This window comes from Trichechus manatus, unplaced genomic scaffold, assembly GCF_000243295.1.
Source record: "Trichechus manatus latirostris isolate Lorelei unplaced genomic scaffold, TriManLat1.0 scaffold00020, whole genome shotgun sequence".
Classification (NCBI taxonomy): Eukaryota; Metazoa; Chordata; class Mammalia; order Sirenia; family Trichechidae; genus Trichechus; species Trichechus manatus.
This window is the reverse complement of record NW_004443956.1, coordinates 12,702,261-12,725,580: the sequence shown is the minus strand read 5'-3', so window position 1 is coordinate 12,725,580 and position 23,320 is coordinate 12,702,261. Positions and strand designations below refer to the sequence as shown.

General features: G+C 49.4%; 3 protein-coding genes across 3 annotated transcripts in view; all 3 read left to right on the top strand.

The window, feature by feature from the left end:
* Positions 1 to 1,590: 1,590 nt before the first annotated feature.
* Positions 1,591 to 14,944, top strand: ABCF2 (ATP binding cassette subfamily F member 2). The gene is made up of 15 exons (XM_023727946.1): positions 1,591 to 1,784; positions 2,431 to 2,632; positions 6,723 to 6,935; positions 7,395 to 7,577; positions 7,661 to 7,832; positions 8,841 to 8,936; positions 9,839 to 9,941; positions 10,364 to 10,459; positions 10,637 to 10,756; positions 11,069 to 11,158; positions 11,559 to 11,669; positions 12,548 to 12,610; positions 13,069 to 13,197; positions 13,912 to 14,115; positions 14,262 to 14,944. Exons 2-15 carry the CDS (start codon positions 2,473 to 2,475, stop codon positions 14,397 to 14,399), a joined length of 1,878 nt encoding a protein of 625 aa, XP_023583714.1. The 5' UTR covers positions 1,591 to 1,784; positions 2,431 to 2,472; the 3' UTR covers positions 14,400 to 14,944.
* Positions 14,945 to 16,291: 1,347 nt separating this feature from the next.
* On the top strand, positions 16,292 to 19,785 carry LOC111819889 (late histone H2B.L4). Its single transcript, XM_062566778.1, is given in 3 exon segments — positions 16,292 to 17,046; positions 17,253 to 17,480; positions 19,539 to 19,785. Coding segments are annotated over 3 exon segments (516 nt in total). The 5' UTR covers positions 16,292 to 16,995; the 3' UTR covers positions 19,776 to 19,785.
* Positions 19,786 to 21,660: 1,875 nt separating this feature from the next.
* IQCA1L (IQ motif containing with AAA domain 1 like) overlaps positions 21,661 to 23,320 on the top strand; it is a 21,653-nt gene continuing 19,993 nt past the window's right edge. The window contains exons 1-2 of the mRNA XM_012554484.1: positions 21,661 to 21,671; positions 22,206 to 22,533. Of these exons, the coding sequence (XP_012409938.1) occupies positions 21,661 to 21,671; positions 22,206 to 22,533 (339 nt within the window). The remainder of the gene's footprint in view (positions 21,672 to 22,205; positions 22,534 to 23,320) is intronic.

Here is a 23,320-nt window from a genome sequence, read left to right as displayed (position 1 = left end):
AAAGATTAGACAGCCCCATAAAACAAAGTGCAGCTAATGGGGCACAACAGTCCAGGGACAGGGACTGGAAGGCAGGAGGGGACAGGAAAGCTGGTAGTAGGGAACCGAAAGTTGAGAAGGGACAGTGTTGACATGTCGTGGGGTTGTTAACTACTGCCATAAAACAATATGTGTACTAACTGTTCAATGAGAAACTATATGCTCTGTAAACCTTCATCTAAAGTACAATAAAAAATCAAAACTTGCACACACAAAAAAAGATGTTTTCTAAAATTGTCCTAGCTATTGTTTTTATACCTCAGGGCCCAGCTGATGTGGCCTTGTGAGTTCAGCTCCAGATGGATCAAATTCTTTATAATCAAGTACAGGGAATAATGGCTCCAATTTTAACTCCTAAGTCAGTCCCATTGTACCTACCTTCTTCAAGTCATTTTTTTTTTTTTAATCAAAATGGTCTCCCTATATACATACAGACTAACTGCTCAGAATAAACCTATGTTCAAATTTTGGTGAGTTTTGATTACTTTTAATAAGGGTATTCTAGGAAAGGGGTATGGCACGTTCAAAGACATGAAGTTGTGAAATAGCATGACTTATTTCTGAACTATAAGCAGTTAGATTGTACTGGAGCATCAAGTTTGAGGAGGAACAGTCTAGTAACCAGGTTCTACCATGGTCGGGGGGGGCGCGGTGGGGGGGAGATGAGCTCATTTTTTAAAAGGGGCATACACCGTGGGTGAAAAGGTGCCACTTTCGAACGATGTGCTCAGAGGGAGTAACAGCTTCCTTTGCTTCCCTCCAGCTGTGTCTGATGGTGAGGTGCCGCTGGACAGGAGCTGAAAAAGTAGCAGGGATCACAAAGGACCGGCCTTGTGTAAGTTTGAGGCTAGGAGTTTCGGATTTACAGTATAATCAATGGGAAGTCAGATTTTAAACAGCCAGACTCATAAAATAAAAGTAACTTGGGCAAGGCAACGTGGCTAAGTGATAGAACTCAGAAAAAGGGCCTTATTTTTTATTTAAGCGCTCTTCCCAGTACACGGTTTTGAAACCTTACATTTCTGGGAAGGGTAAGTAGCCAAGGTTCACGAACAACGTTGAGAACTTTCTAAAAGTTTGGTTAACACTGGGTCAGCCTCTAAAAGTTCAGTTTAATGAAACAATTGTGCCCTTTTGTCACAGAGGAATTCCGTTCTCAGCATCATCTTCGCAGTTATGCCCTCTTTTCGGCCTCTCTCCAGCCACCTCCCCTTTTCCTTTCTCTCTCTTCCTCCCAACTTCTTCCTCCTTTCGCCTGTACTCTCCCCATAGTCTGGACCCATTCTACGTGAGGCATGCTGGGAAGTGTAGTCGCTCTCCCGGCTGGCTAAACCGGTTGGGCGGGCGGCCCAATTAATTCGGTATCCTCACATAGCTCAATAGACTTTAGAAAGCGTGGTGGAGAGTGGAAGGCGCAGCCCGCTTATCCGACGACCAATCTGGGATTTGTACTTTTTCGTGCGCAAAGCCGGCTTGCGAACAGGGAGTTCTTGAACACGAACCTCCAAAGCGCCGCGCATTCTAATGACGTCAGAAAGGACCGGAGGCGCCTGGGATACTCTGTAGTTCTCGAGGAGGGGCCTTGTCTCGGCCGCCGCTGCTCGGCTTGGGGACGACACTTCCCAGGAATCCTCGCGGAGGCGCGCTGCGAGCCGCCCGAGGCCGTGATTGGCTCGCGAGCCGGCCGCACGCGGAGGAGCTGAGGAGGCCGCTCTGTTGCGACAGAGGCCAAGCGGCGAGGCCCAGTGAGCTGTGAAAGGGGTCCTGGGGGAGGGGTGCCGGCCGGTGAGGGCGAGGGAGAACAAGGAGAGGGAGGAGAGACCGAGTCTTTTTAGAAGGCTGCGAGGGAGAAGAAAGGATTAAGGGAGAGAGAAGCTGACGGGCGGGTGGGAGGGCTCGGGGACCGCTAGTGAGGAGACCTTTAGGGGACTCCCTGTGGAGAGGGCGAGTGCAGCCAGGAAAGAAGCTGGGCCAGGGGCTGGGTAGTGTAGAGGGGGCCGACGGAGAGGAAACCCGAGTCGGGAAGCTAGAAGGAAGCCTGAGAAAGTGAGGCAGCCGGCTGGGTCCGGAGAGCCAAGTTGCGGGGAAACCGGAGACGGGGACCTATGCTGAGGGCAGAAGCTGGTCCCTAACTGGAGGTCCTGAATGAAGGAGCTTTTCCAGAGTGAGGCAGTCCGTGGGGTTCGGTGGACAGAGCCTGAGGGAAGAGATGCTAATGTTAGAAGAGTGCCGGGGATCTCGAGAATTGGTTTGAGAGAACCTGACAAAGTTGGGAGAGACTAGGCAGGGGCGGAGACACGGATAGGAAAATTCCTGACAGGAACGCAGCAGGGGCCAGGCATTCTTACCGGTAAGTTTAGAGTTTGGGGTGTTTGGTTTGGCTTCTTCCAGGCTCCCTGAAAGAACAGTAATCTATACCTGTGGTTCATCACCATGCCCTCTGACCTGGCCAAGAAGAAGGCAGCCAAAAAGAAGGAAGCTGCCAAAGCTCGACAGCGACCCAGAAAGGGACATGAAGAAAACGGAGATGCTGCCACAGAACCACAGGTGGCAGAGGAGAAAAATGAGGAGGCCAATGGCAGAGAGACCACAGGTGAATTGAGGGAGAGGTGGGTTCCTGGGATGTTTGCTACGTCTTGCTGCCTCCCCCTCCCAGAGTCAGAATCTTAATGTTGGGGGCAATGGGGAATATATTTGGCTGCCATGAAACTTTTCATGATGGACCAAACCAGTAGAGATGGAGTATGTGCCACCCTGTTGTTGATCTAGAAAACTCAACACAAGGTTCTCAAATATTCAGTGGCAAGCAAATATGGGAGTTGTTGAGCTGCCTTGCTGCTCTATTAGATTGCGAGGAGGAAGTCGAGTTTCCTTACTCTTTTCTCAGTTTTTCATTTCAACACGTGGTGGCTGGTGTGCCATGCTCTTTGCCATATTATGCCTTTGCCCTCCCAGAGGCGATGACTATACTAACGAGTAACTTAGGAGTTACTTTATAGATTTTTTCCTGGAAAAGAGCTGCCTTTCAGTTATTTGTATTTTGGAAAATATTTATTAAGCACCTCTCGAGTGTTTGGTACAGTGCTATACACTGTGGTGCTATGAATACATTCTGCCCTCAGATAACTTACAGTGTAGATGGGGAAACAAGGCAGTATATGATAAAGAATGTTCCAGGCCCTTGGCAGTCTAAACCCATCCTTCTTCCCTGCTCCTCCCAAACTCCATAATGGGCCTTCTGCTCCATTCAGGCTACTCATTGCCCATCAAATAGTCACCACATTTTTATCTTTTGCACACTAAGTTTTAATACCATGATTATTGTGCTAGCTACATTTAACATTTCTCTCAAGGCCAGCTCAAGATAGCAAAGCCTGTCCCAGTCAAACCTAACCTCAATACTATTTCTATTCACTACGCTTCTATGCTATTATATATGTTGCTTACTTTTTTATGTTGTATCTTCTGGTTTTTCATTTAAATTATTTGATCTTTGAGTGAAGAGACTGCGTCTTGGGTAATAACTTTTTTGTATGCCTAGCCTTGCAGGTAGACACATTAAGTAAATGTAATGTCTGTTGCAGATAAAGGCATTAAAAGGAGGAGAGGAGAATTAGTAATGCAAGTTATGGTAAGACCAATAGGAATTCAGAAAAAGGGGAGTTAATGATTAAGAGGAGAGAGTTGAATGGTAGGAATTGTTTCCAAAATGAGAATTCTGGAGAAGGCCAGTGCAAAAAAGTCAGGCCGTGGGGAAGTTTTATTTCTGGCCCAAATAGTGAAGGGACGGAAGTTAAGAATGGTGGGAGTGACTGAGCAGGCTGAGTTGTGATCTCTAGAGGAGAGGCAGGAACTACCGTTAAGCAGTATTAATCGATAGCTCTGTAGGAACTTTCCCAATTAATTAGAAAGATAGAAAACTAAATCTCTCTTTGAGATCATCATCCACTGTTCCTGTTAAAAATTTCTTGTTCACAACTTCCCTAGGAAAAGAATTTAATTTCCCAGGGTATCCAGCTGTAGTATCCCTATCTCAGTAATGTGGGGTCTTTGGTTTTCACACTGTTCCTCAATGAGCTACTGTTCTGAAGTTTGAAATCTGTCTTCTTTACAACCATCTGAAAACTCCATTGCCAGGGTCCAGGGTCACTTCAGCTCTTACAATTGATTAGTCATCCGTGTATTCTCCAAGACAGTACTCTCTCCTCTCTGGGTCTGGGAGTACTCAGTGTTACAGGTCACCATTCTCCAACCTTTACTGATTGCCATTGCTACATGGCTCTTCCTAGATAGTAGGGTATGAAAAATCAATATAAGTATCAAAGAAAGTGATCTCTGACAGTCAGTTCAACCTTCTTTAGAGTGTGAGAGTCTTCAAGACAGGCCCTAGAGTTCAGCTGGTCCACATTGGCCCACAAAGCAAGGAAACTTGAGTGCAGTGAGCCCCCTTATTTGGGTGATGAGTAGAAGGGGACTTCTGTGGGCTCCACAATATTCTCTCTGATCAAGTTTATTCCAGAATCATTTTTTCATTTGTTCAGTGTTATTCACTTGTATTTTGGGCCTGTTTTCTAGCATGCTGTAGGCTAGGATGGTGAGGTCTTTTAGTTTTTCTTAACTGTAGAAGCTCAGGAGGTGACTTTGGTTAGGTCATAGATGCTATAACAGGAAGAGAGCAAGAGAAAGTGATGTATACTTTTCCCTTAATTTTGAACTTCCCCTTACCTAAGCAGATGGAGATATTTAGACCAGGGGCCAGCAGACTTTTTCTGTAAAGGGCCAGATAGTAAGTGTTTTAGCTTTGAGGGCCATATGGTCTGTTACAACTACTCTACTGTTACAGCAGAAAGCAGCCATAAATGATATACAAATGGAGGGTGTGGCTGTGTTTCAATAAAACTTTATTTACAAAATCAGGCAGGTGGTCAAATTTGGCCTGCTGCCTTTTTTTGGTTTTGTTTTTTTAAAGTCTCTCTCAAGCTAAGAATGGTTTTTACATTTTTAAATGGTTATATATGTGCCTACATGGTAGTCTTAATTTTGCCACTTGCCCCACAAAACCTAAGGTATTTTAGAAGATTATGCTCTCCCTTGATCTAAGACCATAAGCTCCTCCTTATTCCATCTTCCCAGCATCTGGAAGAGGGATTTGCACAAAGTGGGGCTGTGAGAAGCCTGATAGTTCATCCATGTAGAAAAAGACGTTGTACTTTATTTTCTCCCCTCATCTTGACACTGATAACGCCTTTAGTCAAAAAAAGTATTCAGCAAGCACTTATGCATATAACTCTGTGCTGGGAGTGGAGGTGGTTAGAGAGGAAATGCACTCTGTGGCTGCCATCTGTCTGGTGCAATCCCTGCCCTCAGTCCTGGCTCCTTTTGCAGGCAGAGTAGGTTTCACAGCAGGCTGGGTAACACACTGACTGTCAATCTCCCGACATAACAGGATATGCACAGCATGACCTAAGGCTCACCGTGGCCATGCGCTCTCTCCCTTGGAGTTCTTCCTACGCCTGGCTATCCAACTTCCCTTCCCTTCACTACGCCATCTCTGTTGTTCCTGAGGACATGCATACAGACTTTTCTCATTTTAAGGTTTCTACTATAATCACTAAGGTAAAACAGATAAAGATAAAAAGAATAAGAAATTACAAAATTCTCACAGTAGTGGAACCTGGTGTGTAATTTCTGACTCCTGGAATAGTAAATAGATCACTTTTATTCTCTTTTGGGTGAAGCTTGGCAAAATCCCTCTCCCCCCACCCCTGCCGCCAACCATTTCTGTCTCACTTGCAGAGTGCTTTGTGGGTACTGCCCTTTATGGAAAGGTAGCATAGTAAAATAGTTAAGTTCATGGGCTTTAGTATCAGACAAATCTGGGTTCAAATTCTGACTCTCATGTACCAGCCTTGTTGACCTTGGCTAAGTTATTTAATCTTTTCATTTGTAAAATAGGGTCTGTGAAAGGGTATTTCATAAGAATATTTCATAAGGGTTTTAAGGATTAAATTAGATAGTGAATCATCATGTAGCACAGTCCCAAGCACAGAGTAAGCTGGATAAATATTAACCAGTTAATATTAGCCATTAATGCCAATAGTTCTTCCTAGCCTGAAGATGAAGTCATGCCTAAAAAACTGTGGAGGTAGGAGATAGCTAATCCCTTATCTCATGTGGTCAGTTTCATCTCTGAAACCCTCCAGACTTGGGAATTTTTGGTTTTCCTGGCCTTGGCCCTGCCTTCATTGATCCTTTTGCATTTCCTCATACCTACTCCTTCTGGGCAGCATAACTTCTTGGAAGCACCATCTAGAAGCTCTGTATGTCCTGGGATAAAATAACTGCATTTCTGTAGCATCTGCTTTCTTTTGGGCTTTAGGGTTAATTCTTTAGCACATGCTCATGGAGGTCAATGCAGGGTTCTAGTCATTTTCCCCTTGGTATTTATATCATCTAAGAAAAAGAGAATTTATAATTAAAAAGACACGTTGCAAAGTAAAAGGTGTCCCAGAAAGCACGTGTTAGCTCATGTATGTATACAACATACACTTTGTTTAGAGCTTGTTATACATCTGTGCTTGCTCAACATGATCTTGAGCCCAGGTCCTTGAGGGACTTGCCTCTTTGTGTGAGAGTTGAGTCTGTTTTACAGGCCTTTTCCCAAACTGCTTTTCTGTCCCCAGAAGTGGATTTGCTGACCAAGGAGCTAGAGGACTTTGAGATGAAGAAAGCTGCTGCTCGAGCTGTCACTGGTGTCCTAGCCTCTCACCCCAACAGTACTGACGTCCACATTATCAACCTCTCACTCACCTTTCATGGTCAAGAACTGCTTAGTGACACCAAACTGGAATTAAACTCAGGCAGACGCTATGGCCTTATTGGCTTAAATGGAATTGGTGAGGCCCTTGGAAGGCAAGGTGGGAGGTATCTCTCCTTGACTCATCTGTCACTCAACAAGTATTTATTTAGCACCTACTATGTACAAAGCAAGGAATTTACAGTATGGGTGGGAGACCAAATATGCCCAGGGAAAAGGAGCTAGCAATGCAGAGCACATGTGGTAAGTGCCAAATGAGTAGGTACAGACAAAAGGTGCTGGAGGAGATGGTGGGAGAGGGATGGTGGTGGTGTATGAGCCTTCATAGAGGAGGTGGGACAAGACTTCGAGGAAAGTTGGAAAAGTATCCCAAGAAGGGGGGTAGTAGGATTTGAATGAAGGAAAGAAAGTAAGGGTACGCGATAAAAACGGTGGGATACTGATTTGGCTGGAGTTGGGGAATTGGGATAGGGGAATGGTAGAAAAAATTGTGCTGAGTGTCCTCTTCTTCCTCTCCGTTCATTGCTGCCCCTCTCAGGAAAGTCCATGCTGCTCTCTGCTATTGGGAAACGGGAAGTGCCCATCCCCGAGCATATTGACATCTACCATCTGACTCGGGAGATGCCCTCTAGTGACAAGACACCCTTGCAGTGTGTGATGGAAGTGGACACAGAGAGGGCCATGCTGGAGAGGGAGGCTGAGCGGCTGGCGCATGAGGATGGTAGGGCTCAGACCCAGGGGAGGTGGGTGCAGGCTTCCTCTAGGGAAGGCCCCTGGGGGGCTCACAGCCATCTGCTCCCATAGCGGAGTGTGAGAAGTTGATGGAGCTGTATGAGCGCCTGGAGGAGTTGGACGCTGACAAGGCAGAGATGAGGGCCTCACGGATCTTGCACGGACTGGGCTTTACACCTGCCATGCAGCGCAAGAAGCTAAAAGACTTCAGTGGGGGCTGGAGGATGAGGGTTGCCCTCGCCAGGTGAGTCCTTTCTTTCTCTGTACCCTCTCGTAGCTCTCCACCTCTCAGGGTTAATGCTTACTCTGGTGGAGCAGTTTAGAACCGGGTCAGTGACCAGTAAGTGCCAGACGGGCCACTTTTTATTAGCACAGATGTGGACAATGTGAGAGGGTGGTGTGTGCGCGCAGGGTGGTATGTGCACGTTGGGTGGTGAGCTGCTGCTGGAAGTGGTCAGGGTGACTCATATGGGTCTCCAGCACAGTGTGGATCCTAGGTCCAGCCCTAGGTAAAACGGGGGAATAGATTCACTCCTTTCCTTCTGTGGTATTCCAGCCCTTTTCTGTGCTTCAGTCCTGCAAATTCTTGCTATAAAGAACAATGTTAGGTGAGTCTTAAGATGCCTGTCCTTGCTACTCTCTGGTGGTCAAGACCCAAAGCAAGTCCTCATAACCCTCCAGCCAAGAGTCCCTGATTAAATAACTGACTCCTCACATGTGCGTTACCCCCCACCATTCTCTGCTGGGTGGGTGAGCTGACCAGACCTGATGCTTTGGGAAGGGTGCCTACCTGCCTTAGAGCATTGGAGCAGTGGTTCCCAAGTGCCAACAAGGATTCACACCGCCTCAGCGTCACTGGGGAGTTTCAACAATCCAGTTTGTCAGGTTATTCTGCAGACCTATTAAGTCAGAATGCTGGATGACAATGCCCAGAAATGTTATTTCTTGGTGTCCTTTTGTCTTTCTGATGGTCACCAACCTCAGTGTAGAAGACTTGCAGACTCAAGGACCTCTGCCACTTCCTTGCCAAAGTAAATCATCCCTTTGCCTCTAAGCCCTTTTTTCTACCCTTTAATCTCTACTCTTCAGCTCTGGTTTCTCTCAAGTTCTCGTATTTCTTCTGAGGTATAGAACCCGGAATTGATCCAGAACTTCTGCCAGGGCCTGAGCAGAATTGCATGTAGCAGGCAAGTTGGTTGCCTCCCAGCACCTGTTAGACTAAGATGCCCTCTGTCTCCTTCCCTGTCCTCAGAGCCCTCTTTATTCGGCCCTTCATGCTGCTCCTGGACGAGCCCACTAACCACTTGGACCTAGATGCTTGTGTATGGTTGGAAGAAGAACTCAAGACGTAAGGGGTTGGGGATAAGGGGTGGAAATCGGGAGGTTCTGAGGGGCAGATGCTTGTGTGAGGTTGGAAGAAGAACTCAAGACGTAAGCGGGGGGCGGTGTTGGGAGATTCTGAAGGGCAGTTGAGCAGACTCCGAAGGGAATGGATACCCGGAAGCCATACTGATGATGAGAGCAGTGGGAAAAAGAACTGAAGTGAGGCCAGAATGAAGGACATCGAAAAAGTGGTCAGCACCTAAGAGATGGCTTTTTTGCTTGTTTTTGTTTAACCTGAAATATTAACTTTTTTGGGTTTTCCCTATACTTAAAATAGGACATCTTTATTAAAGAGAATCTTTTTAGCCTTAATTGTGTTTGTATGCATCACGTAAAGGGGATGGCAGTCTAAGGTCATCATGCAGTGACAAAGGAAAAAATAGCCTAGATGATGGCAACCCTTTTACGGCTAAAAACTAAATATCCTAGAATATTGCACAACTTTTAAAGAAGCTACAATGACTTCGTACCCTCTTTCAGAAAGAAAAGCCTGATGTCCTCTATTGTGTCTGTTCCAGTTTTTCCTCACCCACAGTTTTGTACACACTTATGAGTGTATTTGTATACATGCACTTTTGTTTTTACCATCACTATTCTTACCACCTCCACTCCCTTCGGTTGGAAATTAGAAAAGAAGATCAGGGAAACTCAGTGTCACCACACTTCAAAAGGCATCACAGTGTCCTTAGAGATAGATTGTGCACAGTGGCTTAGGTGCTTGGTGAGAGCTGGGAATTGGACAGTAAAGCTTAAAGGCCCTCAGGCTTACGGAGAGGAGAGGGTGGAGGGTTCCTGGGTCTGGATTCACCCGTTGTGGTCTGTCTCCCATTTGTGAGCATCTCCCTGATTGACTCTTTGGCTTTGCAGTTTTAAGCGTATCCTGGTCCTTGTCTCCCACTCCCAGGATTTTCTGAATGGTGTCTGTACCAACATCATTCACATGCACAACAAGAAACTAAAGTATTACACGGTGAGTAGGCCCCAACTTCCCTCATAGTAATCTCTGTGCTTACCAATTCTCTGCAGTTTGCCTTTAAAAAAAAAAAAGATTTAGCAGCCCTTTTCTACCTATTGCTATAAGAAGATGTGGACAAGGAGTACTGCAGCCTGTTTATTTATTTACTTTAATCCCAAAGTACTTGCTTTCAGGCCATAGGCCATGGGTCGGCAGCCTGTACACATGCATGGTATGTGTTTGCCTTATGGACTGGCCTAGGGATTTGACCTAGAGCCCCACTCTGGCCAGGCTAAGAGTGAGAGGCAGAGAATTTTAAAGGCCTCAGATTCTAGGTTGGGATGTGCCATCCCTTATCCCCCTAACCTCTTGAGTGCACACCAGGACTGACACCTGGGCTAGAGCTGCTGTCCCCTTCTCCGGCGTGTTCCCCGCAGGGTAATTATGATCAGTATGTGAAGACACGACTGGAGCTGGAGGAGAACCAGATGAAGCGCTTCCACTGGGAGCAGGACCAGATTGCTCATATGAAGGTAGTGTCCCAGAGCCAAGCACACATCCTCTAATCTGCAACAAGAAAGTTGGCTGAGAGTATTTGGGGAATTAGGGGCTGTGGAGAAGGTCAGGAAAAAGTCACGGCCATCATTTTTACCCTGGATTTAAGATGGGTTGTTTGGCGCCCTGCACATACCCTTTCTGGTCTCTTTCAGAACTACATTGCTAGGTTTGGCCATGGCAGTGCCAAGCTGGCCCGGCAGGCCCAGAGCAAGGAGAAGACGCTGCAGAAAATGATGGCATCAGGACTGACAGAGCGGGTTGTTAGTGACAAGGTGGGGACCAATTCAGTGGGTTCGGTGGCCTGGGGACTTCGGTGAGGTGGATGAGGAAGGAACTACCTTGATAAATAAGGATCCCTGGTGGCATAATGGCTAAGTGCTCAGCTACTAACCAAAAGGTTGGCTGTTCAAACCCACCGGGCAGCTCCACAGGAGAAAAGACCTGGTAACCTGCTCCTGTAAAGATTACACCCTAGAAAACCCTATGGGGCAGTTCTACTCTTGTCAAATGGAGTCATTAAGAGTCAGAATTGACAGCACCCAACAATGGCAGCAACTTTGATAAATACCCTCTTCTTTTCCTAGACACTCTCATTTTATTTCCCACCATGTGGCAAGATCCCTCCGCCGGTCATTATGGTACAAAATGTGAGCTTCAAGTATACAAAAGATGGGGTAAGTTCAGGCCAGGGGGCATCTGTGTGAGTACATGTAAATGGGTGGGAGGCTGGGGTGAGTTTTACAAGAGGAGCATCAGCTGCTGGGAAGGTTTTGTCTTCTTTGCTGACCACACCTACTAATCCTCATGTGATGAGGGCAGTTTTTCAGATATGGCACCAGGGGTGTCTTGTCCGGACACTCACACTGGTCCATTTCCAAGTGTTTGGAAGGACAACTGCTCAGCTGAGGTGGCAGGTGGAGCTCATGGGTAGAGTCTGCCATTCGAGCTGCCTCCCTCATTCACTATCACCACCACTACCTCCAGCAGTGACCAGGGTTTGAGGCTGGTCTGCCAAGCCGAGCAGATCAGTATTCTAGCATCAAGTCCACGTCTCTCTCTTACTGCCCACCACAGCCTTGCATCTACAACAACCTAGAGTTTGGTATTGACCTCGACACACGAGTGGCTCTGGTAGGGCCCAACGGAGCAGGGAAGTCAACGCTTTTGAAGCTGCTGACTGGAGAGGTATGGTGCCAAGTTGGGGTTTGATTACTTCCAAAAGTAGGTGCTTGCTTTGTCCAAAGAAAGGGAGATCATGCAGGGGCCACTGCTCTTGGAGGGCCTGAGTGCCCTGGTGGAGAGCCATCATCTGGAAGAGGTGGGGGTGGGGACAGGTGGGAGTGAGAGGGAATGTGGCAGCTGGGCTAAGGCTTAGGGCTGTTCTTGCCTTGCGAGAAAAATTGAGATACTCTGTGTGAGAGAGTGCATGTATGTGCGTGTGTCAGCATTTTTCTGTGTGTTCAGTTAGATCACTCAGAAAACAGGAATATCTGTACATTTACAGATAAATGTTTATTTTAGAAACTGTATGTAAAGCGTGCCTATATCCAGGTCTTCTGTTGTACAGCGTAGTGCATTCTCCGTTGTTGTTAGGTGCTGTTAATTTGATTCCAACTCATAGTGACCCTGTATGACAGAGTAGAACATCCCCACAGGATTTCCTAGGCTATAATCTTTTTGGGAGCAGATTGCCAGGTCTTTTCTCCTACAAAGCCACTGGTGGGTTTGAACTGCTGACCTTTCAGTTAGCAGCCAAGCGCTTAACCATTGCACAACCAGGGCTCCTTGTGTGTTTTCTAATAGATATTTAATAACTATTTAATGACTTATATAATTTGTGTCTTTTTCTCTGGGAGAACATCTGTTTTGGTGTCTTTTCCTGTGTATTTTTAGAGTGGCCCAAACAATGGTCTGTGATTGGTGATGTGTATTCTGTTCAGGAAGTTGTATGAGTCTTGTTCAGAATGAACATGTGTTTGTTTCCCCACTCTGCCTATGTCTGCTTCTGAATGGGTTTCTTTTTGTGTGTGCTTAGGTGTCCACTTGCTCCTTTTTTTTTCTAGCTACTACCCACAGACGGAATGATCCGAAAACACTCTCATGTCAAGATAGGGCGTTACCATCAGGTATGGAGTTGGGGGGTCTCCAGGGTGTAGGAGAGGGGCTGTATCTGGCCAAGCCCCAGCCCCCCAAAGGAACCCCAGCCTAGTTAGCTCCTACCTGCTTCTCGAATTCTGAACAGGTGCCTGGAGAACCCTGGGGTCACCACAGTGAGGAGGCAGCAAGCCCTGGGGTAAACCCATTGCCGTTGAGACGATTCTGACTCAGAGCAACCCTATAAGACAGAGCAGAACTGCACCATAGGGAGTCCAAGGCTGTAATCTTTACAGAAATAGTCTGCCACATCTTTCTCCCTCAAAGCAGCTGGTGGGTTTGAACTGCCAACCTTTTGGTTAGCAGCACTGCGCCACCAGAGCTTAAGCCCTGGGGTAGAAGTAGAGAATGCCCAGTGGGTAGCAGAGCAGGTTTCCTTTGGTGTAACAGGACAGCTGTCACATGTGGGTGGGTTCCATTTTTCCTGCAGCATTTACAAGAGCAGCTGGACTTAGACCTCTCTCCCTTGGAGTACATGATGAAGTGCTACCCAGAGATTAAGGAGAAGGAAGAAATGAGGAAGATCATTGGGCGATATGGTCTCACTGGGAAGCAGCAGGTCAGTGGACAGGATGTGGGGCAGAACCTGATAATCGGGGGACCTTGGCATGATGGGTCATGGGACACCATCTTGGCAATTCAGGTTTGGAAGCTACCCCAGAAGTCTCCTCCCTTTGACTGACTGCAGTCCCTAGGACATTCTGCTTCGTTTCCTTTTTCTATTACGATGGCAGTGGGAGGGAAGAGACATTCAGGATTAGCCCTAGACAGCTTTTCTGGGATCAAGGGGAGCCTCCAAGTCCTAGGCTCATCTGGGTGGTTATGCAGTGCAGCACCGAGGTCCTGTTACACGGGAGGGGCAAGGGTGGACGTGCTAGCCTCTAACATCCCCTTGCTGTTAGGCTTTAGGAGGGTTCCAGTCAGGAGACCAGAACACAGGATGAGTCACGGTGCTTATAGGCAAGGGAAACTGAAGCCTAGAAAATTTCTGGATCCCCATCTGAAACTGCAGATCCGCTGGGTTGGTCCAGTTTATTCAGATTTATGTGCCAGGGGAAGGGGATATGTTCTTGGTGATGGCAAGGGCTTCAGGTTTCCCTTTCAGGCTTTGGAATTGGGAAATGAGTAGCTGCACCTTCACCGTGCTCTGTGGTCTTGGGCCTTTCTGTGCCTCCCTCTTTGTAAAGTGGCAGTGATGCTAATGGAGGAGTCAGGTGGGAGGGGAGCTAGGTGCATTGTTTCCTGTGATTACATGTTTGCCATGGGTCTCCAGGTGAGCCCGATCCGTAACCTGTCCGATGGACAGAAGTGCCGTGTGTGCCTGGCCTGGCTGGCCTGGCAGAACCCACACCTGCTCTTTCTGGACGAACCCACCAATCACCTGGACATTGAGACCATCGATGCGCTGGCCGATGCCATCAATGAATTTGAGGGTGGCATGATGCTGGTCAGCCACGATTTCAGACTCATTCAGCAGGTGAGGGGCCTGGCCAGGGGGACCCCACAGAAAGCACCTGGGAGAAGGCTGGTGGGGCCTGTCCTGGAGTCCCCTCAAAACAGTCTTTTGGGTAGGGTTTGGTGAGGGTGGGCTGGTCAGGATTGAGTATCTGGTTTTGCTTTCAGGTGGCACAGGAAATTTGGGTCTGTGAGAAGCAGACAATCACCAAGTGGCCTGGAGACATCCTGGCCTACAAGGAGCACCTCAAGTCCAAGCTGGTGGACGAGGAGCCCCAGCTCACCAAGAGGACCCACAATGTGTGAGCCCTCTGCCCAGGCTTGGGCCAGGAGCTCCACTGGGGACTAACAGCTGCTACCCTGATTAGCCGCTCAGGATGGGACCCCAGGGCTACACTCCTGCATTGCTGCAGTACTGCTCCCCAGGCTCTCCCCTGCCTCTCAACCTGCCTTAGCTGCACTCTTATCTACAGCTGGACAGTACCTGTCCGTTTCCTGTCCTTCTCCTAGTTACTTTTGTCCATGTCTGGATTCAGCTGGCTCTTCCTTCCAGCTTGACTGGTCACCGTACCTGGATAGTGATGTAGCCAGAGGCACCTGAGGGTTAGCCCAGGGGCCAAGCCCTGGATTTGGCCCGTGAAGGAGCTTAGGATCCTTGTTTTCTGGGTTTTGGTGATGTTGGAGGAAAACCCCCAGCCCCACCACCCCCATTCCTTTCTGCTTCTGGTTTGGAGCTCTGGACCAGGGCTTTAGTCCTGGTCGATTTTTAAATAATTATTTAACAGTGTAACTTCTAGACCTGCGTGACATCTACAAAGTGTCCAATAAAGAAAGAAGAAGCCATGGTCCCTGCCTTCCTTCTCAGGTCTCAGGGATGTTCACTCCCTTCCTGCTTGCAGTACCAATGTTCACCTTCCCCTCAGCAGGGGCTGGGGCAGGAGGAGGCAGTGGGATGGATGTGGACTGAAGACTAGTCCCTAGGAGATGAAAGGCTGGGTATGAGGTGATTGCCCAGCAATCCCAGAACTTTCTCCCATCTGCCAGTTTGAAACTGCATTTTCTTAGGGCAGTGGTTCACAAGCATCAGCCTGGTCAGCCTCACTTGGAGGACTTGTTAGACATGGACTGCTGGGCCTCAATGTTTGGTTCATCAGGTCTGGAGCAGGCCCTGCAATTAACATCTAACATGGTCCCAGATGGTGCTGCTGCTGGCAGGCCACACTTGGAGAACCGCTGTCCTGGAGCAGGTGCGCACAGTGGTCTGAGGCTCTTCTGATCATGACATTCGGGTCACCTGTTAAAGGGGCAGATCCTTGGGCTCCAGGCCTTGGGGTTCCATTTGGTGGGAGAGATGCAGAGATGGCCAGGAGTCTGCATTTTCATGCAAACGGAAGTTTGTGAACCACTGTTCTTGGTAGGATACTGGCAGTTTAATTATTTGACCTGTTTACAGCCTTAATTTTCATTAGCACTGCCCAATTTCCTTCCAGGCCAGGGCTCTGCACAGCTTGTCTGGTTCTTTTTGAACTTGAACAGTACATCCAACCTTTGTGCTGTCAGGCATACCAGTTAGCACTCTTCACCTCCCACACCTCAGCAGACACCCTAGTCATGACTTCAGTACTGGGTAGTACCCCTACAATTGTCCAAAAGCCCAGGGTGTCCAAACCCCCAAGGAGCTCAACAAGGCTAGAAAACAGGACATAGAAAGGACATGAACCAGATGCTAGATTATGATGGTAGGACCCACGGAAGTAATCGAAAGAGGAGGAAGCATAGAGAGCCAGGATTGGATTCCAACTTGAAAGATGAGTAGGATCTCAGCTGGTCATGAAGTCCAAGAGTTGCCCTAGGCAGAGGGAACAGTAAGAGACTTCCGGTGACAGGCCACAGCTGAGACCAAGACCGCCCAAGTCTGATGGAGGGGTACAACTCCTCTGCTCCCGCTGGCCCTGGAGTTGCCTGGCTTTGCTGCTTTCTTCCTTTTTCCAGGTAAGTGGGGCCTGGAGCAAAATGGCCTCAGTAAGTCCTGAATATTCAGAGACTTAGTTCAGGAAAATGGGGCTGAAAAGTGAGCTGCTGGGGTCACAGGAACAGTGACGTGAGAGCTCCCACTACTTCAGCCAGGAAGTGAGTCTTTGGGTGTTCTGAGCTCCGTTAAAGCCCTGTGGAGTCTCCAGACTAGCGTATCTCATGGCCAGGAGGTCTTCAGAGTCCAGGGGGGTGGAGGGAGGGTCTCGTCAGCATATTCGTCAAAAAAAAATCAGCCAATCTCAATAATTTTAAGAATGCTTAAAAAGCATACAAAGTATATTTCTTCTAATGTCTAAAATTAGCAGCTCCTTATTTTGGATTAAGAATAGCCCTTTAGTCCTGTAAGACAGGACCAGATGTTCAGAACTGGGTGAAGAGAGGTGGGTTTAATGAGGTGGGATTGTTCAAGCTAGTCACTGCTTGCTTTCACACTACAGATGATGTTAAGTCTTTTGGACTCTTATCACTTGATTTTGAATACTTTCTTCCTGCCACCCCGCAAGAACCTGGACACAGGTGCTGGGACAACTAATGTTCTCCATCTAACAAGGCCTTAGCTTCCACACACCCCACCTGCTTTTACGGAGAGCTTCCGTTGTTTTTCTCTTTCAGCTTCTTTCATTTCATCCTAAATCCCTTCCCTGCCAGACTCTTCCCCATCTACCCTCGTTCCCTGCTATCCGCCCTTTGCCCACTTCTCAGCGGAGCCTTCTCTGGCTACTCCAGCCCTTGCTCATTGCTCTTTTTTGAGCTCTTGCTCCACTTACTAACCATCCCCACACGTTAGTTTTTTCTCTTTTAATTGATGGGAATCAGTCTGATCTCTTCAGTGATACGGTAGGGCTCTGTGGGGCCTTGTGTTTCTTCCATGCCTCCACAGCACATGGAGCCATCTGAGACAGTGGGTGCTCAGTAATCCGTCTGTGTGTTGGGGGTTTGGTGGTGGTATGTGAACTTTAAGAAGTTTGTAAATACCTAGCTACGTGGGGGAGGGGCTGGTGAAGGATTCTCACTCAGAAACAGGAAATTACCTGGAGAGAGGAAGGAGCAAGTGCTTTCAAGATTGAACTGGGAGCTCTGGGTGGGGTTGAGCCAGGCCCCGCCCCTCCCACCCTTCCAACCCAGGTGCTGGCCCCCAGCCACACCTGGTGGGGCAGCTGGCTTCATATAAGTGGCTCCGAGGAGTGGGAGGGGGCTGCAAGGAGGAGCTGGAGACGGAGAATGAACGCAGAGCTTGGGCAGCAGCAGCAAGCTGGGGGCCAAAGGGGCCGTAGTTCTGGGGATAAGAAGTCCAAAAAGCGTAGCCGGCGCAAAGAAAACTACTCAGTGTATATCTACAAGGTGCTCAAGCAGGTGAGAGAGGGAGCAGGAGTGCGTGGGGGGATGAAAGGGCACTGAACTGGAGTCCCGGTACCGAGGCAGTGGCTTCAGGCACTGCCCACCTCTTTTGAGGGGTTAGACGATCTGGAGGCCTCTGCACCTCAGTATCTGTTGAGCACTGTGATATATGCAGGAGGCATTGAAAACATGCTCCCTGCTACCACCACCAGCCAGAAGTTTAAAGGGCTTTTGAGCAGATGCGAATATTGTGTGGATATTAGGTGGAACCATGGGAAAGAGCCAGCCTGGTACAGACAAGATGGGGGCAGGAGGGTGCAGGGGGAGGCCAGCTAGGCAGACGGCCCATGGATGAAGGCCTTGAGGGCCACAGAGCCTTAGGCTTGACCCAGTCACATGCCCAGATGGCATGCCTTGCTTGTCCCTCTTGAAGCAGCAGACTGCCAGGGTCTCCATTTGTGTGTCTTCCCAGCCAGAGAAGTACCCACTCTTGGGACTCAGTGCACTGACGAACCTTAGGGGCGTGGATGGGTCTCTAACAGCCAGTGTGTCTGGGGCCCAGATCATCAGAGCTACTGCCTTGCAGCAGGGTAGGTCTGAGAGGGGGCAGAGCCACTCTGCTGCCGTCCTCAGGTTCTCACCCCTTGTTAGGCTAGATCACAGGTGGGACCTCGGTCTCCAGTCTGAGTCGCATTAGCAGTTTGAATTGACAGCCTGAGTCTCGAGTTGCTTTGGTGGTGTGAGGGGTGGGGTAGACCTAGTAGTGGCACGCTAGTCAAAGGGCAGCCACAGAGGACAGACTCATCTGTCAGGAGGAGAGGAGGGCAGGAGTGGGTGCTACTGAGCCCTGCAGCTTAGCCTAACTTGGGCTCAGAAATGGATGTGAACAAGGATTGGATCCTAGTGGGAGTTGCCCTTTATCCAAGCAGGGTAAAACTTGGCCATCACTGAGGATGAGGGTGTATGGACCACAGAAGGGATTTTGGTTCAGCCTTTTACCAGGGAACCCTGGTGGTGCGAATGTTAAGCACTCAGCTGCTAACTGAAAGGTTGGCAGTTTGAACCCACCCAGCAGCTCTGTGGGGGAAGACCTGGCAGTCTGCTTCCAAAAAGATTACAGCCCAGAAAACCCTATGGGGCAGTTCTACTCTGTCACATGGGGTTGTTATGAGTCAGAATCAACAGTGCTCAACAACAACATTGTATCAACTTAGATTTCTTACTGTCTGTGGCAACCAGGGGTGGCGGGAAGAGCGAGGGGCTGGGAGTAGAGGGGTACTGGTTCCATCTCCACTGTGACCTAATACATGTCTGCACAATTGCTAATCTCCCGTTTGCAGAGAAGCAGTTAACAGTGTCTGCCTCCTCACACTTCAAGATCCTTTGGTTTTCTAGAGATCACCTAGTTTGACAGCTTTGTGACAGACGAGGAGACTGAGGCCCAGAGGAAGGAGCCTTATTCAAGGTCACATGGTGGTTCCATGTCAGTTAGAACCTGGGTCTCCTAACTGCTAGTCTGGGGCTGCCCATGTGTTACAAAAACGTGCTGTTTGGAGAGTAATTGGTAATTACGTACCAAGTTACTTGCACAGACCTTTTGACCCAGCAGTCCCTCTAGGAGTTTAACCTTCAGTGTGCTTATGCAAGAGCTCTCAAGGATGTATGTTTACTGTAGCACAATTAATAGAAACAAAACAGGACGCAAAGCCTAATGTCTATTAGAGAGAAGTGGTGGTATAAGCTATGATTCATACTACAGAACACTGCAGATAGAGCCAGTGAAAAGCAAGACATGCAGAAGCGATTCCATTTGTTAAATACAGATGCTTGTAGCACTTACCAACATGGTCACCTCTCAGGGTTGGGAGAAACTTTTTTTTCCCACCTGGATATAGTAGTAAAAAAAAAAAAAAAAAAATCCCTATTTCCACGTCTCTTGGCCTTTGGGAAGAGGCTGGTGAGGAGGCTTGTAGTCCTGCCTCTGGCTTCCAGCTCGTCCCCAACTCAGGGGCTGAGGTCCGAGGGGTCGGTTAGAGTCCCTTGTTAACACACTGGTCCTGCTGCTTCTCCCAGGTGCACCCCGACATCAGCATCTCTTCCAAGGCCATGAGCATCATGAACTCCTTTGTGAACGATGTGTTTGAGCGGCTGGCCAGAGAGGCCACCCAGCTGGCCCAGTACTCTAGCCGTACCACCCTGACCTCCCGGGAAGTGCAAACGGCTGTGCGCCTGCTCCTGCCCGGGGAGCTGGCCAAGCATGCTGTGTCCGAGGGCACCAAGGCTGTCACCAAGTACATCAGCTCCAAATGAGCAAGGCTTGACCGTAAATAAAGAGCGTACTGCTCCTGTGCACTGTTGTGGTTTATGAAGGGAGAGCAACAGTCTGTCGCTGTTTATGGCTGCCACACACAGGAGGGACAAAAACCTGTACTCACACTTCCTAAGAATTGCTCTCTGGGTGAGTCCCGTGAACAGTGTATCATGTGGTTGGTTTGCTGTGGCAGGGCTGGCATCTGGACTGAGACCTGGCTTGGATGCAGCTGTTTCCATTATGACTTCTCTAGGCTTGAAATTCTTCTTCCAAGTACTCTTGGCCCTGACAGTCCGTGACTTTGTGATGCCACCTCTTGTCTCGTGTGGCAGGCACTGTACTAGGCACAGGGCTACAAAGACCTTTCTTCAGGGTACAAATCCGCAAGGCCCAAGCAGCTCCCAGACAGCCAGCTGAGGTCCGTAGAAGGTATCTTTCCCCTTAATTTCAGAACTAACTGGGAATGTTCCCAAAACTCTGAACATTTTTTTCCCGACTTTATTTTGAAAAATGTCAAACCTACAGAGAAATTACAGCAAAGTACAATGACTACATATATGTCCTTCACCTGGATTCACCACATAACATTTGATCACATTCTCTCACTTTCTGCCTCTGTTCTATCGTAAGCATGTACCCATAAATTCTCCAAGCTCCCAGGGGGTGGTTGAAGAGTGGGACATTCCTTTGGTAGTTGCATGTCCTGAACTTCATGTCCTGAACAAGCATCGCCTTCTAGTAGTGGCTGGCATTTCAGTGCAGTGCTGTGTGCTGCACGTGGATCGCATATAAGCCTTGCAAGGAGACTCCATGAGATGGGAACCTATTACCCCCAGCAGGCACAGCTAGAAAGGGGCAGGCCCAGGCAACCTGGCTGCTGAGCCTTGACTTACCCACTCTACCATTTTGTTTTCTCTCTCACTATTCAAGGTATGATAACCTTGATTTACAGCACCTGGAAGCTTGTTAGAAATACAGTCTTGGGCCTCACCTCATACCTTTGAATCAGAATCTGCATTTTAACACAATATTCAGGCAATTTAGATAACATTTAAAGTCAGGAATACCTAGTCTCTTGGTCCTCTTTGCTGCTGTCTGCATTACCCCATCTTCTTGGTCCAGGTCCTTATATATTTGTTCATAAGCTTACACTTTGCACAGTCAAACAGGTCACCCCCAGCTGACCAGGGTCAGGCTGTGGCTGATGGACTGTTTTGTATTACCTCTGAGCCGGCGGCCCACAGATGGCTCAGAACGAGCCCAAACCCCACGAGGGCACCTGCCACACTTTTCTTACAGGTACATCTCACTTGTCCTCAGCAGACCCCAGTGAGACGAGTGTGCTTGTGCTCACTTCTGAGGGGGGAGGTCGGGACTCCAGAGCCTGAACCCAGGCCTCGGACTCCAAATCCAGTGAAATCCAGTGCCCTTTTCCGTCACATTGTACCTACGTCCTAGGACAGTCAACCACAGTGAAGGGAGGTTGGACCTGAATTAACGAAAAGGTTGCAGTTGGACTAATGCCTTTAGAACTAACATTTATCCAGAGTCTGACGGCTTATGGGAAGCTTCTAAACAGAGACCATTCAATTCTTTGACCCCCACTGTGTGCCCTAGCCCCCAAGCCTGCTACCCCGGAGCCTGCAGCCATAGCCCCCTTCCCTTTGGGTGCAGTCTCCAGGACGGTCTCCAAGATAAGTGGACCTCACCCTGCACCTTCAGCCCTCTGCTCAATGTCTTAGAACACTGGTACAATGGAACAGAACGTTTACAGTCAGGCTGTACTGGCTCGGGGGGGTGGGGGAGTCAGGATAGAACCATGCGGGTTCTATGGTTCCACGATCAGCTTGCTCACAGAGGGCAGTGTGAGGAGGAGCGGGGGCCATGTCTGAGGGGTGAGTAGTTGCTGGAATGGGGCTCCTGCTGGGCTGAGAGCAAGGAGCAGAGCTCATCCCTGTCCTGTCAGTCAGGCTGGGCCCCGGGCCTGTGGCCCCCTGGGCTGCCCTTGCCTAGAGTACAGCTTTCTCTCCTCAAGCTTCCTTTGGACTGTCAATTCCAGAACCAGGGCTCTGCTCTGCAGAAGGGGCCCTTCTCTGTGCTCACCCCACACCCCCACTTCCCACTACTGCAGCATCTCTGGGTGGCACCCTCGCCCTGGCTTCCAGAAGGCCCCTTCTTGGCAGAGAGCCCTCACCAACCATTCCTCCTTCTTGCTTGTTCATCTGTGGCCCTCTTCCCTCACCCCAACCTCACTCCTCCCATCTCACCTCAAGAACTCTGTTTGGGCTCCCTCCCATAAGTAACCTTGACCTCACACCTCTGCAACCCAAGGTTCACCCTCCTTGGAGGGCTCAGTAGTCCGCAGCGCCACCACCGGCCAGGCTGCCCCTGCACTGGCTCAGAGCCCTGCAACCCCGCGCCCTCCCCAGAGCCTACCAGCGCCTCTGGGAGTCCTCCCACGTGACACTGCAGGAGCTGCTGGACAAGGAGCAGCCCCTGGTCGACCCGGTGCCCGACAGGGAGCGCCAGTCCTTCCAGCGGCGGCTCTCGTTGCTCTACGTCTCCTACCTGGGGCTGCTGCGCCGCCTGGACACCATCTACGACCAGATGGTTCAGCCGCAGAAGCGGCGGCTGCTGCGGCGCCTGCTGGACGGCGTGGCGGGCCGCGTGCTGGAGCTGCAGGAGGAACTGGTGCGCGCCGAACTCAGCGAGTGCTGCTGCCTGGATCACGTGCTGCAGGAGCTCAAGCTCACGCCGGTGCGGGGCCCCGGAAGGGACAGAGGCGGGTGGTAGAAGCTGGAGTTTGGCCGCACTTGGTCTCCTGGGGAGGGCTTCGAACGAGGGTGGAGGAAGAGAGCTGGGCCTCCTGGTGGGGAAGACCGGCATGCCGCAGGGATGGGCGAGGAGAGTCCTCTAAGAGGGTCACTCCTCTAGCGTTCTCCGTGGACCAGCGGTATCCGTGTCACCTGGAGCTTGCTAGAAATGCAGGATCCCGAGCCCACCCCGACCTACTGAATCATGATTTGCGTTTTAACAAGACCCTCGGATGACTGTGTGCCCAGCCACGTTGGAGATCACAGCTCTAAAGCTCAGACCTGCCCCCAGTCCTGCCCCAGGTCCCCAGCGCAGTCCCCACTCCAAGCCCACACCAGGAAGCCCAAAAGTTTCCACAGCCAGTGGCATCAGACTCAGCTGTGGACTTACAAGGACATATCTCACAGGCTTCATTCTAAGAGGCTCTGGGGGAGGGGATCTCCCAGTTGCGGTGGAGTCTTCTCAGACTCACGGTGACTCCATGTGTGTCAGAGTAGAACCATGCTTCATAGGCTTTTCAGTGGCTGTGGTCTTTCAGAAGTGGATTGCCAAGCCTGAGTGGACTCCAATGGCCAACTTTTTGGTTAGCAGCTGGACCAGTGTTAACTCTTTGCACCACCCAGGGACTCCTTGGGAGGCCTAGGAATCAGTATTTTTGAGAGCTTTCCAGATGATTCTGAGGCACAGTGGGTTTGGAACTATGGCCCATTACCTACCTGCCCCCCCCCCC

What these genes read in the sequence shown, in the direction of transcription:
- ABCF2 (XM_023727946.1), top strand. Translation starts at nt 2,473, where the DNA reads ATGCCCTCTGACCTGGCCAAGAAGAAGGCAGCCAAAAAGAAGGAAGCT. An exon ending in TTGGAAGAAGAACTCAAGAC is followed by an intron (nt 8,937 to 9,838) that starts GTAAGGGGTTGG and finishes TTGGCTTTGCAG; the next exon opens with TTTTAAGCGTATCCTGGTCC. An exon ending in ACCAGATTGCTCATATGAAG is followed by an intron (nt 10,460 to 10,636) that starts GTAGTGTCCCAG and finishes GGTCTCTTTCAG; the next exon opens with AACTACATTGCTAGGTTTGG.